General features: G+C 37.9%; 2 protein-coding genes across 3 annotated transcripts; one reads left to right on the top strand and one right to left on the bottom strand.

Annotated features, from left to right (window-relative positions):
- Positions 1–77: 77 nt before the first annotated feature.
- Positions 78–3,445, bottom strand: LOC107551496 (uncharacterized). Its single transcript, XM_016233113.1, has 5 exons — positions 3,304–3,445; positions 2,877–2,994; positions 2,690–2,795; positions 2,546–2,610; positions 78–1,395 (listed from the first exon to the last, which is right to left on the bottom strand). The coding sequence occupies exons 2-5, from the start codon at positions 2,981–2,983 to the stop codon at positions 78–80; spliced, it is 1,596 nt and encodes a 531-aa protein (XP_016088599.1). The 5' UTR covers positions 2,984–2,994; positions 3,304–3,445.
- A 1,335-nt stretch (positions 3,446–4,780) lies between these two features.
- ppp1r3da (protein phosphatase 1, regulatory subunit 3Da) lies at positions 4,781–6,679 on the top strand. Of its 2 annotated transcripts, none has more exons than XM_016233132.1 (2): positions 4,781–4,998; positions 5,287–6,679. In XM_016233132.1, the coding sequence occupies exon 2, from the start codon at positions 5,316–5,318 to the stop codon at positions 6,219–6,221; it is 906 nt and encodes a 301-aa protein (XP_016088618.1). In that variant the 5' UTR covers positions 4,781–4,998; positions 5,287–5,315; the 3' UTR covers positions 6,222–6,679. The 2 variants fall into 2 exon arrangements, with proteins under 2 accessions (XP_016088618.1, XP_016088619.1); XM_016233133.1 differs by lacking the exon at positions 4,781–4,998 and adding an exon at positions 5,019–5,112.
- Positions 6,680–14,063: the final 7,384 nt, after the last annotated feature.

The following is a 14,063-nucleotide window of genomic DNA, read 5'->3' as shown; positions in this document are numbered from 1 at the left end:
GTAACTGGACATACTGTACTATTATGTTCATGAAGATATGTTTTATTAAAAAGCAGTAATCTATCTTTCGCCCTCTCTCAGGGTTGTAAGTGGGTGACCGTTCTTTTAGTGCCAGATCTTAATCGTACTTCACCAGTTTCGGCTCTCGGACCATCCTTAACCATTTTTTTCCCTGGACCACCACCTTCGCGTTTCATACCGACAGGATCCCGCCTATCAACCCCTCCAAATTTTGCTCCAGGTGGATCTTTCTGTTTGTCTGCCTCGTTTGACCTCGCAGTCTTTCCTTTCCTGACCGAAGAATGGGATTTGCCATTTGCATTAAGTTCATGGGACGCCCTGCGCACATTTCCTGCAGACTGCATGTGCTTCTGGTGAGCCTTTGCCGCCTGAGGACTGACCGGTTGCTGGTTTTTTGAAGTGGGGCGGTTTTCGGAGGTGGAAGCCCGGCTTTCACTGCTGCTCCTCTTTTGGGTGTTGGCAGGGGGAGCTTTGCGCTCTAGCAGGGGGCTGAGACGGGAATGCCGCTGGTAGGCGTATGAAGAGCAGGTGCCGTTGCAGAGCGGATAGCGGATGTGGCAATAAGGGCAGACGGGACGAGAAAGCTGGGTGGATGATGGGCTGGCCATTGAAGAGAAGAAGGCCCGTTGACCCTGCCGAAAGCTTTTCGGGGAGCTGAGGCGTGTCGGAGGAGCAGTATGAGGCCTAGGCCGGTTGCCGTTCACTAGGACACTGGTGGCGTGACCTCTTGTTCGGATGATGGGAACTATGTGCCGTCCGTTCTCAGACTGTATGCTTTGGATCTGGTGCCACTCAAGTTGAAGGAGGCGCTCTAAATACTTCTCTAGCTGCTCTACGGGTTTGGGCCGGGGAGCTCGCTTACCCTCAGTGTTGAGGAAAATGGCGAGCTGCCTCAGACTCCAGGTATTGAACGGAGGAGGCAGGAAGTCTGGGTAGCTATAGCTGACTTCATTGTTCTCCACCGTCCAGGGTCCAGGTATGTGAGGATGCAGGTCCATGGAGTTGATGACCTCGGCTCGGAGGTTGAGCTGAGGAGGAGTGCAGGGGGAAGGCAGCACAGGGAGCCTCTCAGAGTCGGACAGGTCGCTGGCGCTGTCCGTGTCATCCTCCTTGTGCTCCAGGAGGCGAAGTGAGTCCAGGTCTGGGACTTGTTTCTGCGGAGTGAACTGCTGCAGCACTGACTGAGGAGTCAAAGGCAGCGATAGAGCACGACGGCTCTTCTCCAAGGCCACGTGGCTCAGTACCATCTCTTTACAGCACTGAGGCTCCAGCTGGATTTTCTGCCTCTCCAGCTGGATTTTCTGCCTCTCCTGTCCACGCTCGGGACAAGAGAGTTTGGGACGTGGAGGCCTCAGGTCTGATTCGCCCTGTGTGCTGCAGCAATAGTTCAAGTGAGATATTTTATCAATATACTGTATTTATTAGGGCTGGGTTGACAACACTTGTGATTACTTTGACTTTCATGGACTGATATCATTCTTAAATTCCAAGATCAATTCTGCTGAGGCATGAACAAACATCACTAATGTTTTTTTGTAGCATGTCTCCCATCTAATTATCATAATAACTACAATTTGATCACAGAGTTTAAAGAGTAAAATGACAATATTTTAGCAATCATGCTATGTGTTTTCTATCGGGCATTAAGAATCAAATGATGCCACATTCACAAATGAATCACTTATTTCTGATTTAATTAGTGAAATGGGTTTCCAAAAAGGTCTGGAATTGTTTGTGATGCAGTTTGGTTCATTTGGACAGTTCACGTACACACCCAATTGTTTCCAGTGGTTTCTCACATTGAAACAGTAACAGATTACTTTATAAGCCAGAAGAGAGTGCTGGATAAGACAATAAGACAAAAAGAGTGCTGGATGAGGTGGATATTTACCTACAATTCATTTAAAGAAACAAAACTCAGAAATGTCATATTGTTTGTCAGTGATGATGATGAAGCAGATCTTTATTATGAGTGCAGCCTGTAAATGGATCTACTACAGGTAAAGACAATTGAATTTCTAACCAGATATTCACTAAAGTATAAAAAAGGAGTATATTTTAATGGAAATGGTGAAAGAAAAGCTAGCAGAATGAGCATAAGATATGTTGTAGATAATAGGGTGGAGCACATATAGTGCATTATATTACATATTCATTAAATTTTTATCTATTAGTGATGTCTTAATGCATGTTTGAATAAATCTGTCGGGTTAGGACAGTCACCATTTAAATTTCATCAATGAAGGAGTAGAAGCATAATTTTATCACTAGGAAGTTATATAAAAAAAAAAACTCCTGATATATAACAAAATGAATCAATATCAAAACGAATCAAATCAAGAGCTTGTGAATCGGAATTGTACAATCTGTGTCAATACCCAGCTCTAATTTGTATCACTTTGTTTCTGATTAGTCAATGGCAGCATTCTGTAGTGAAATATATCCATTTGTTTTATTTAATTTTGTTCTTTTCTTTTTTTATGGTTATTTATATATTAAATTCCATATGTAAAGCAACACTCACCCACGCAACTTGCAAGTGCCACCAGTCGGACTCTTAGCTTTCTTTGGTTTAATGCCATTTTGGACCTTGGAAAGATCATGAAAACATATTCAAACTGCTGCCAACACAGGATCAATGCATCTTATCGTTGCATATGTAACTTACAATTTCAGCTTTGGGCAGAGGATCCTTCTCTTGCCCTGGATGCAAGGACACTGTTTTTTTAAGAGGTTTCTTATTCTGGATCACGTTTCCTCCTCTCTTATTATTGCTGCAAATAAAGCACATATTCTTAGTGACACATTTTGGTTATTCTTGTGTGATTTTAATAAACTGCTCTATTCAGACATACCTGGCAACAATCCCAGTGTTTTCTGCATTTTTCATTCTAACCTTCTCCTTGCCTGGCACCTTCCTCAGTGTCGCAGACGCAGTTTGTTCCTGCAGGATGGGTCCCATCGCATTAAGCACTATGAAGTGTACAGACGCAGTTTTGAAGCTCTCAGCTGTGCCCCAAAATGTCCCATTTGTGAGCGCATGCACGCACCGAGCGACTGAAGAGCACCATTGCAGAAACGCAGCGAAATATCAGCGTCACAGTTTATATATTTTCCAGTTTGCCAAGAATTGGAGCAGTCCGTTAAACAAACTATTTCTTAACGCTGACATTTAAAGAGGGCAATAATCACCTTTGCGTCTTGGTTATGAAGCCCCCATCATCCAGCAATGTGCGAAACGTTACTGAGCATCACTACAGCAGCTCGAGCAGACTTGTTTACCTGCTGCTTTGTATGCTCGAGCATCGTTGTCGTCGTGATCCTCCGACAGGCATGATGGGAATTGAAGTTCCTAAGTGAAAAGCGTTGATTTCACCGCTGCTCGTATCGAGCGCTCATGTATGTGTAGGTGTGTGTCTCAGGGCTCAGGGCGCTGATATTGGGGTTGTGTAAGTTCGCAAAATCACTGTTTTATTAAAATTTAAAAGCGGGGTTGCCAGATAGAAGAAGTGCAAGGATCCTGTTCTGATTATACCCGGGAAAAAAATCATTTGTGATCCCTGTTTGTGTCTGACTAAAATATTAAAACCATAGCTTAAGCCAGCGTTTCCCAACCTTGTTTTAGTCGCGGCACCCTTTGGAAATTTTAACAAACTTGTGGCACCCTACAAAATTAATTTTGTCACAATATTTGAATTTCTAACTTCGATGTGATCATTTGAAAAGTAATAGATATACGGCACAACAGGGAAGAACTGCAGAATATAATGTCATACAGATATTTTTTATATTATTAAACATTTTTGTCCATCAATGGTGGCAGTCAGTAGGCTCATTTCTAATGAAGAGACCAATTTATATGACAGATTTTAATGTAGGCTTTTATAGTTTTTCAGGTAGGTCTAACAGTAGGGTTAGACAGTGTTTCCCAGCACACACTGGGAAACACTGGCTTAAGCTACGAAAAAATATTCTATTTAGTTCAGATTTTGAAATGTTTCGAAAGCAGTCTCTTATGCTCAGAATAAGCTGCAATTAGTAATATTGCGAAATATTATTAGAATTTAAATAACTGTTTTCTATTTTAGTAGCCTATATTTAAAAATGCAATTTATTCCTGTGATGGTAACATTTAGCATTATTCCAGTCTTTAGTGTCAGCCGGTTCTTCATAAATCATTCTAATATTTACAATGGTCTTTTAAATTGTAATAATATTTCACAATATTACTGTTTTTACATGCATTTTTAATCAAATAAATGCAGACTTGGTGAGCATAAGAGACTTTTTTTTTTTTAATCATAGTTATTCCAAACTTTTACTGGTAGTGTATATAAAACAAGTAGGCCTACCCTATAATATATTTGTATTTATTAGATTCTCTAATGCCGCTTTGTGGTAGTGTACGATACATTAATTAGATATTACATATCATTTGGAAGTAAACCCCATTTTATTAGTGCAGAGATGAGTATGTGTATTTTGTAAAACATTTGCAACTGCTTTTTATCACATAGTTAGAAGCACCACAACTCAATTGTGTCATCTGTTATATAAGGACTACTGAACAGACGAGTTCATTTAAAATGTAAAGTATTGGAGATGTGTAAATAAAGCTTTACTTGCATTTTTACAACGCTATGTTGTAAGCGTGTTCCATCAGGTAATCAAAAGATCTACACTCACACACTTGCTGTCTTACAATGGCCACTTACAGCTACTTATAATAGGAGGACATGGCAACCTCACCAGCATTTCCCAGCACAGCTGACTCAGTAGCCACGCCCCTTCTGTTTGACATCACGCTCCTGCCAGCTCTGCGCAGTTTGCTTGAAATGCATCGTATATGTGTTGTATCACGTACTATACTTCACCTTTGCACAGAGTTTTTGTCGCGCTTCTTATTATGAAATGCAGGTTTATAAAAAAAATAGCATCGGAGGATCGTCGTTAACCTAAACACGCTGGACTTTCCTGGTGAGACAATGCAAACGCCAATTTGAACCTCTTCCTTTTATTTTTGTACAGAGGCGCAGTCATTGACTAATATACGTTTGCACTGACAATTTGCCATTTTGAAAGCCTTGAAATGTAAGTTGCATTACTTTGCATTAAAGTGTTCAGTAATCCAGCTGAGATTGAAGTAGCTAGTGTGTTTGCCATGTTTCCACAGCTGCACAGTATTAGCTGATATTGCTTACTAGAATATTTAATACTGTAAAATACTTATAAATATTCATAACACAGAATGTTTGTCTTTTTTAGGTCACACAAGGTAACTCTTTCTAATAAACATGGCCTGGTCTTTGGGATGTTGCCATAAAGACACACCCCTCGAAGAGATGAACGCTGACCTATTTTTTACCACAGTATCAGATGGCCCAAAAGAAAGTTCTACACAGAATTTGCTGGACATGTCCCGCTCAAAAACTGACAGTGGAAAGAGGCCGGTTAAAATTCGTCCGCCGAGCCCAAAAACTGCTCCAAGGCAAACAGCAGGCCGCAGCCTGTCATGTGAACCACCAACCAAATCCATCATCCAGAGGCGCACGCAGTCCCTTCCATCTCCATCAGAGAGAAGGAGGCTTAGTCGTAGAGCCAGCGTCCGGTTTGTGGACTCTTTAGGGTTGGACCTGGAAAATGTCAAGGTTTTCAAAAGCGGAGAGGACCCGTTTGTCCCAGAGCATGTTCTCTTCCGACTCTTAATGAATGCAGAGTTAGCCTCAAGTAAGAGGATGGAGATTTCCCTACCATATTTGAAACCGATGTTCTCAGTCCAGCCAGGGGACTGTTCAAACTTCACCGAGCGTCTGGGTTGCCAACAAGTATGTCTGGAGCGGGTTTTGTGCTATGAGCCTGGAATTATAGGGATCGTTCAAGTTGTAAACTTGGCATTTGAGAAGGAAGTGAGTGTTCGCTACTCTTTTACAAACTGGAAGAGCTGCTCAGAAACCAAGGCTTACTGGGTTGCAAGCAAATCCATTTCAAACGGGCCCTGCTGTGACACTTTTCGATTTCATCTACCCGTTCCTCCATATATCCTTCACCCTGGAGCAGTGCTGGAGTTTGCCATTTGTTATGAAGTAATGGGCGTGCAGTTTTGGGATAACAATGGTGGGCAGAATTACAAGTTAACCTGTCAGAGTTATAAACTGCCTGTGCCGAAGGAATGTGAAGACAGCATGATACACTTTATCTGAGGACACTGATTTTTAAAGCACTGTTTCACTTTATATTTTGCTTGCAACCACCAGCATTTTCACCGTGTAATATACATTGCTGACCTTCTGAAAGTCTTGCCGTAGTGTATTTCATTTGTGATTAACGTGAAGCCATGTGAAATATGAGATTTTTAACTTTAAGATTGTGACAACTGGACTGCAGCACTGAGAGTATTACTGCATGTTGGCTTGAAAATGTAATATAGATTTAAAAAGTGCCTTTACTGTATTTTTTTACATTTCAGGTTTGCACTTGCGTGAGGATGTTATTGTCACTATGTGGTACGTTTTCATAATACTTGTAGATATTGTAAACACAGATGTTGATAGAATAAATTAGGATGGGTAATGCCACTTGTTTTGAAGAACTGATTAAAAAAACTATTCAGCAATTCTTTACTGCACTCATAAAACCTTCAAAATAAAGCCATATTGATTGGGGAAAATTCATCTTATTCCAGAAGTTGAAATTGCATGGAGTTATTTTATGAAAGTTTTACCTATTTTATAAATAAGCATGCTCCTTTTAGAAAGTTTAGAGTAAAGGCAGACATAATGTATGGTTTACACCCGAACTGTCAAATTTACTTTGAAAACATAATTTGGCTTGGTCTGAAGCCAGAAGTACTAATCTAAAGGAAGATTGGTTGATTTTCAGACAATTGCGTAATGTGTCTACTGCTGCGATTAGAAAAGCTAAGGTTGACTACTTTCTTTTAGAAACTTCTAATAATCTAAATAATACAAAAACTTTTTGGATTAAAAATCTCATTGCAAGTAAATCAAATTCAGATTTTCCGTCATGTATTATTAAGGATTCATGTAAAATTGTGAATAAAGTTAAAATAATAGATTGTTTAAATTAACGTTTTGTGGTCACTGGTAGTTCAAGTTCAAGTTCATTTTATTTGTATAGCACATTTACAGCAGCCACTAAGCTGACCAAAGTGCTTTACAGAAGAGAAATTCATAAAAACATACACAGAAAGCAAGCCAAATAAAAAATATGAACAACCCATTAAAAAATTACAGAATAACAGTAATCAATACACTAAGGAAAACAGATAGGTTTTTAGCAGGGACTTAAAGACAGGCAGAGAAGGGGCCATTCTAATTTCTAAAGGCAGGGTATATGCATGAACAGCCTTTTCTAGAGTTTTTGGAGTGAGAGAGTCTCTGATTTTAGACAGTAGACGAAGTTGATAAAAACTGGATCCGATAACGGAGGAGATATGTTTATCAAATTTTAAATGCTGGTCGACAAGAACACCTAGGTTACGCACCTGTGAAGATCTAAAAATGGATAGACTGATAGATTGTTTCTTTTGATTGGTAGATAGATTTGAGTATCGTCTGCATAGAAATGAAAAGAGACACCATGTTTCCTTAGAATAGAGCCCAGAGGTAGCATGTAGAGAGAAAATAGAGAAGGAGCTAATATAGAGCCTTGCGGTAGGCCACAGGTCAGAGGTGCATTGGAAGAGGTAAAATTACCCAGCTTCACTAAAAACTTTCTGTCAGACAGGTATGACTGAAACCAATTAAGAACGGTAGCTTTTAGACCCACCCAGGACTCTAGTCTGGATAAGAGTGTGGAGTGGTCAACTGTATCAAAAGCGGCCAATAAATCTAAAAGAATACACTTCATCAGTCAAATAATTTGACCTGTGATAATTCCTCACCTGTTTACTCTAGTGTAAATCATTTTAAGGTAGACCAATTATTTGACTTTAACCCAGTAACAGTTTCAGAGGTTAATAAGGCACTTAAATCTTTAGATAGTAGGAAACAAGCTGGTCCAGATAAGTTGGATCCACATTTCTTAAAGCTGGCAGCTGATTTTATTGCACCACCACTAACCTATCTTTTTAATCTTTCTTTAATAATTATAGGCCTATTTCGAAATTGTCTATTTTATCAAAGGTTTTGGAAGCACTTGTGAATGACCAATTAAAAGAATTTCTATCTTCTAAAAATGCCTTCTCAGAGTTCCAATCTGGTTTTAGGAAAAAACATAGTACATCCTCAGCAATAGAAGTATTAAATGATTTAATGGTTTCATTGGATAATAAAAACCATAGTACTGCTCTTTTTATCGATTTATCCAAAGCTTTTGATTTCGTAGATCATAAAATTTTGAAGCAGAGGCTACTTAGTGTAGGTTTATCAGTAAATACTGTCAGGTGGTTTGTTAATTACTTATCGGATTGATCTATAGATGTATAAATATAGAGGGATTCACTTCTTGTACTCTGAATGTTAATATCGGCGTACCACAGGGATCAGTCCTTGGGCCATTATTATTTATTTTATATATTAAGAATATTGGGAATAATCTCACACATTAAAGTTTTCATTTATACGCTGATGATATGGTGATTTACTCCTCTGCATCAACATTGGATCAGGCTCTGAGTCATCTTCAATCTGATTTTGATGCATTTCAGCATACACTGAGTGATTTAAAACTTGTTTTAAATGCAGAGAAATCTAAACTTATGATGTTTACAAAAAGAAAGTCTGCACTTTCAAACTCATGCTCAATCACTACTCTTCAAGGTTTGGAGATTGAAGTAGTATCTAAGTATAAATACTTGGGATTTTTAATTGATGATTCTCTTTCTTTTGGGCCTCATATTCAGTACCTTGTGAGAAAATTAAAGTCGAAACTGGGCCTTTTTTAGAGTCAAGTATTGTCTTTCTTTTGCAGCAAGGAAGAGATTGGTAGCAGCTAAATTTTTGCCAGTGTTGGATTATTGTGATATCATGTACATGCAGGCACCTAAGCATTGTTTACAGGTGTTGGATTCAGTTTATCATGGAGCATTAAGGTTCATCACAAATTCAAAAGCCCTTACTCATCATTGTTTATTGTACTCTCGGGGTGGCGTTGTCATCCCGTAGACTTAAGCATTGGTACTTATTTATATATAAAATCATTTTAGGTTTACTTCCTTCGTATTTACAGCAGAATATCTTACAAAAAGGTGTAAAGAATTTATGGTCTTCGCTCACAAGTCTATTATCTTTTAAGCATCCCTAAAGTTCGTACTAACATGGGCACATGGGCATTTAGTTATGCTGCTCCATTTGATTGGAATCGACTACAAGATAAGTTATGCTTAATAGAGTTAGTATCACTAAATGATTTTAAATGTATGTTAAAGGATCTAATTGTAGAGTCACCTGATTGTAAATGTGTTGAGTGATTTGTGTATGTTTCTGTGTGTGTAAAAGAATGTATTTAGTTTTATGTGTAACTAAATGTGCTGCCTATCTTGGCCAGGACCCTCTTGTAAATGAGATTTTGAATCTCAAGAGTTTTTAATTTCCTGGTTAAATAAATAAAGATCCTGCTGTTTATAAAGTGCAGGGGTGATATATATGTGTAGGTCAGAACTCAGAAATGAATGAGCATTTTAGCACTTCCGATTCCATCATCCTGAAGTCAGTTGGTTTCTAGAAACTGGAACTGGCACGGAAAAAGTAAAAAATTTAAAAAATGCTTGAAAAAAGCTGTTTTGTCAAGATAACCAGGCTGATGCAAACTGGCTTGAACTACAAAAATGTAATCACTACAGCGTTCTGCTTTTTAAGTGTTTTTATTGTAAGTTTAGTTTGTTAGTGCCATGATTCAGGTTATAACAACAACGTTATTGACATTTATATTTACAATAAAGATACTAAAAGTCATTTGCATGTCTTGTTTGTTTGAATACAATTCTGTTTACTAAAACCAATGCTATTTCATATGTGTATATAAACCGGGAATTCATAAATCATTAAAATATTTCCAGTACGTTTTATTTGTAAGATTTGTGCCATTCTGCTTTTAAAATGTATGATTATGATTATGATTATTATTATTATTTTACTATAGTATTCATAGTACACTCGGTGAGTTTTGAACCGATAAGATCTGAGTTGTCAGCGCGAGCGTCCATTTTAGCGTCTGCGCGTGCGCGTCATTTTCGTTTTCCCGCGTTATCAAAACACAACGTTACAGTACAACCGTCAAAAGCGAAATAATCGCTCTTTAACAAACTATTTTGAGTGTAAGTTGACCATTTCCGTCTCGGTAACTGTACCTTTACGATCTACGTTAACTTCACATAATTTGTTAATAATAAAAGCTATGTAAAATGTCCTCCTGAAGTCCGCAGAAGCGTCGGTCATAATCTGAGGTAAGATCTGAAAACCCAGTAACGTTAGACGGCCTAAAATAGCCACGATTTAATCTAATTATTCAGTTAAATATTATCGCTTACAGCATTCATTTTTACGGTTATGTCTATTATTTTGCGACAGTATTTTCGCTGCCTGTGCTGTAGTTTATTAACTAAGGTTATGTTAAGTTGACGGAATAAAACGGCTAACAGCACAATTTGCTTAACGTAATAGATGGCACATTGATTAATACATCACATAAACGAAGCCAACCACATAGTTTTGTTCCTTTTTTGGTTAATTTAATTCAATTCTGAGAAATATGAGGACTGACATTTAAAGACGACCGAGTCCTCATCTTCCTGGAATTGTGTTTTCTTTGAATGATCTGCATCTGAGATTCATATTTATGAATTATTTAATGTCTTCAACATTTAAAACAGGTCATCGTCTGTGCAGCATGGCACCTTTGCAGGACCATCAGGTGAGAATTAAACCTTTTATTTCTGGGAAAATGGTTTTAACTTCTCTCTTCTGAAATGCTTTTGTCATCTGTAATTATATGAGATGCTTTTTTTATTCATTAGGACCACAAAGTTCACTTTATATTTTATTGCTTAGGTGGAGAAACTGGTGGAAGAGGCTTTTAAACACAATCATTTTCAGGACCTAGAAAAATTCTTACAAGATGAAAACAAGGAAGGAACCACTATAAAATGTTCCAGACAATTCATGACCAAGCTGGATAAGCTTTTCATCAGGGTTAGTTATATGTTTAACATTGCCTTCATGTCTTAACTGTATGAATTCTTCACTGGATTTATATGTACTGTTGTATGTTCTTGCAGGAAATGGATCTTGGAAATGTGGACAATGCTTGTCTGGTGCTTACCGTTTTACACAAATATGGCGAGATGCTGGTGTTTCCAGGCGGTGGAGGAATATCTGTGATGGTTGCCCAGGGATTTGTTAAGAAGATGAGTTTATAATCAGTGTTTCTATTCTCTCTATATCTGTTTTGGTGAAGAAGAAGAAGAATGTTTTTATTGCTTGAAAATGTATGTTTACATGGTGCAGTGGTTCGAGAAGGCCAGAAAGCTGTGGGTGGAGGCAGGGTCATCAAGAAATGAGGCTATGATCAAGCTGGCTGAGGACTTCTTTGATGCACTGATGGTTTGTTACGGCACATTTTGGGGGGTAAAAGAAATGTAACAATCATTAGCTATGTTTTCTTGTAAACACCTCAACTGATCCAAATGAAATTTTGATCAGTTATAAAATCGCGATACGTCTTTTCCCCTCTGAATTGCGAGTTTATAAACTGAGATTACATCTCACAGTTTAGACGCTTTTGTCTCAGAATTGTGAGATAAAAAGTTGCAATTACCCTTTTCATTATTTTTATATTCCATGGTGGAAATGAACTTCCATATGAATCAGTCTATTTTCTCTGTTGGATAAAAAAATATGTATGAATTTGCTTATTTTAATTTACTCCTTAACAATTTGGTCAGTGACTTGTTCTGAGCACAGAATACATGACGACGTGTTGCAACGTTTTGGGTTCATGTAAACAGAGCTTTTCAAAATCTGAAATCAGACTGGATTCATTCTGACTGACAGATCATTCAAACATATCTATGGAAAGCCATCACTGAAATGTCACCATTGGTGCAATCAGAATCAGCAAATGTAAATGCTAGGAAATAAGATCAAAGAGTGTGAAAGAAAACATAATTAGTGAATTCGGAAACACACACACATACATACTGTATTATAGTATTCTGATTTGTGGCTGTCATTTCACCTTTGCAGGTTGTTCATGAATGTTGTAAAGAAGGTGAGTGTTTTGTTTCAGATTTAAAAAGACAAAGACAAAGGGGAAGTAGAACAGTGCTCTGCATTCAGTTCAAATCTGTGTATCCCCTCAGGTACATATGAAGTTACTGAAGCTCTGCTTAGTCACATTGGCAAACTGGCCTCTAATGCACAAATAAACATCATGATTCAGAAAGAGGTAGGAGATTCATTGCATTTCTTAATGGAAAGCCTTCCTAGGTTCAGTCACCATTGATATGCTGAGAAGTAATCATTTCAACCATATTGAAAACTCATTCTACACCTCCAGTCATGACATGTCACTCGAGCTGTGTTTACCCAGACTTTTCCAGAAATAGAAGACTGAATTACTGGAGGGGATGTATGAAGGATTATTATTTACTCTTCTTGACAGGCAGCAAGGAAGCTCAATGCTATTCTGGAAAAGATTCCCATGGAGCTGAAAAAGAAAAAGAAGATCTTGTCAACTCAAGAGGCTTCATCTATGATGTATGTTGAATGATAATGCATTATCAGTCTCCTGAATCTTAAGTACTTTATCATATGTTTATAAGTTCCTCTCTTGCTCCTTATTCTGGAAAGTACCTGTAGGAGTGCGAGTATGCTTGTATTTTAAATTTGTAGTGTGTTGTGTTTTTATCAGGAATGCAGTGGCCAGTCAAATCCTCGAAGGTGGAGGTTAGTGTAAAAATCCATTGTAATGAGTATACATAGTTTAGAAAGTGCGATCATAAAATTATTTAAAAGAATTACGAATGCTATGATCATTACAAAACTCATTTTAGACTGCACTCATACTTTGACTGATTGTAGCTACATATCTGTTGTGGTTTAGATTATGATTTGCAGGTGTCTTTAATGGAGGCCCTCTGCAGAATGGCTTCACCAGCTCAGAGGAATCAACTAGCTGACTCCTGGTTTACAATGAACTTTGTCTCGTCTGCATTCAAGAAAATCAAGGATTCGGAGTTTGAGACTGTAAATATGGCCTTACTTGAAATAAGTCATTTTAAACTGAATTTCTTTGGTCACATAGGATTTTAGAGTATGTTTTTTATTTTTATTTTTTTGTGACAGGACTGTAGGAAGTTTCTTAATATGGTCAATGGCATGCAAGGAGATGGAAAAAGGTACTTAATATCTTTTGACAGCTTTCGCTTTTTTATAGATTGTATAACATGTCTTGGTTTATCTTCTCGCAGCGTGTACTCCTACCCTTGCCTGGAGGCATTTTTGGACAAACATGAGGTTAGTTTTCACATTTATAAGGGTGAGTGTGGGAATATATACACTCTGTTATTTTGTGCAGTTTTGAACCACATGTGTATTTCTGTTTTATTATATTTATAGCTGCTCATGCCAGAGGACAAGAATCTGGAAGCTTTCTGGATTGACTTCAATCTTGAAAGTCAAAGTATCTCTTTTTACTTCTGTGTGGCTAATAAGAAGGCCCAGGTAATTACATTATAGTCTCTCACAGTGGCCACATCTTACATTAGACCTTGGAAAATAATAATAATATATAACAGGGTTTTCAAAATGGGGATTTGCATAGCCCTGGGGATTTGTGAGTTGATAAAAAGCTAATAATTATATCAAATGTTAAAATAAAATAAATAAATGGCGCTGCACGATAATCACAGTATGATCTGCTATATTCAACGTCTCAAAGCAGCTCAGTTCATGGTAAATACAGCAAATAATGTGCATTTGGCAATCCAACATGCAATAACTTTCTTTTACACTTTTGTATAATTCATACCGGCAAACTAGTTGCTTTTCGGGCGGGGGGGGGGGGGGATGGGGGTTGGCGGT

This window comes from Sinocyclocheilus grahami, unplaced genomic scaffold (assembly GCF_001515645.1).
Source record: "Sinocyclocheilus grahami isolate Dianchi unplaced genomic scaffold, SAMN03320097.WGS_v1.1 scaffold426.1, whole genome shotgun sequence".
NCBI lineage: Eukaryota > Metazoa > Chordata > Actinopteri > Cypriniformes > Cyprinidae > Sinocyclocheilus > Sinocyclocheilus grahami.
The sequence above is the reverse complement of the archived record's forward strand: the minus strand, read 5'-3'. Positions and strand labels throughout refer to the sequence as shown.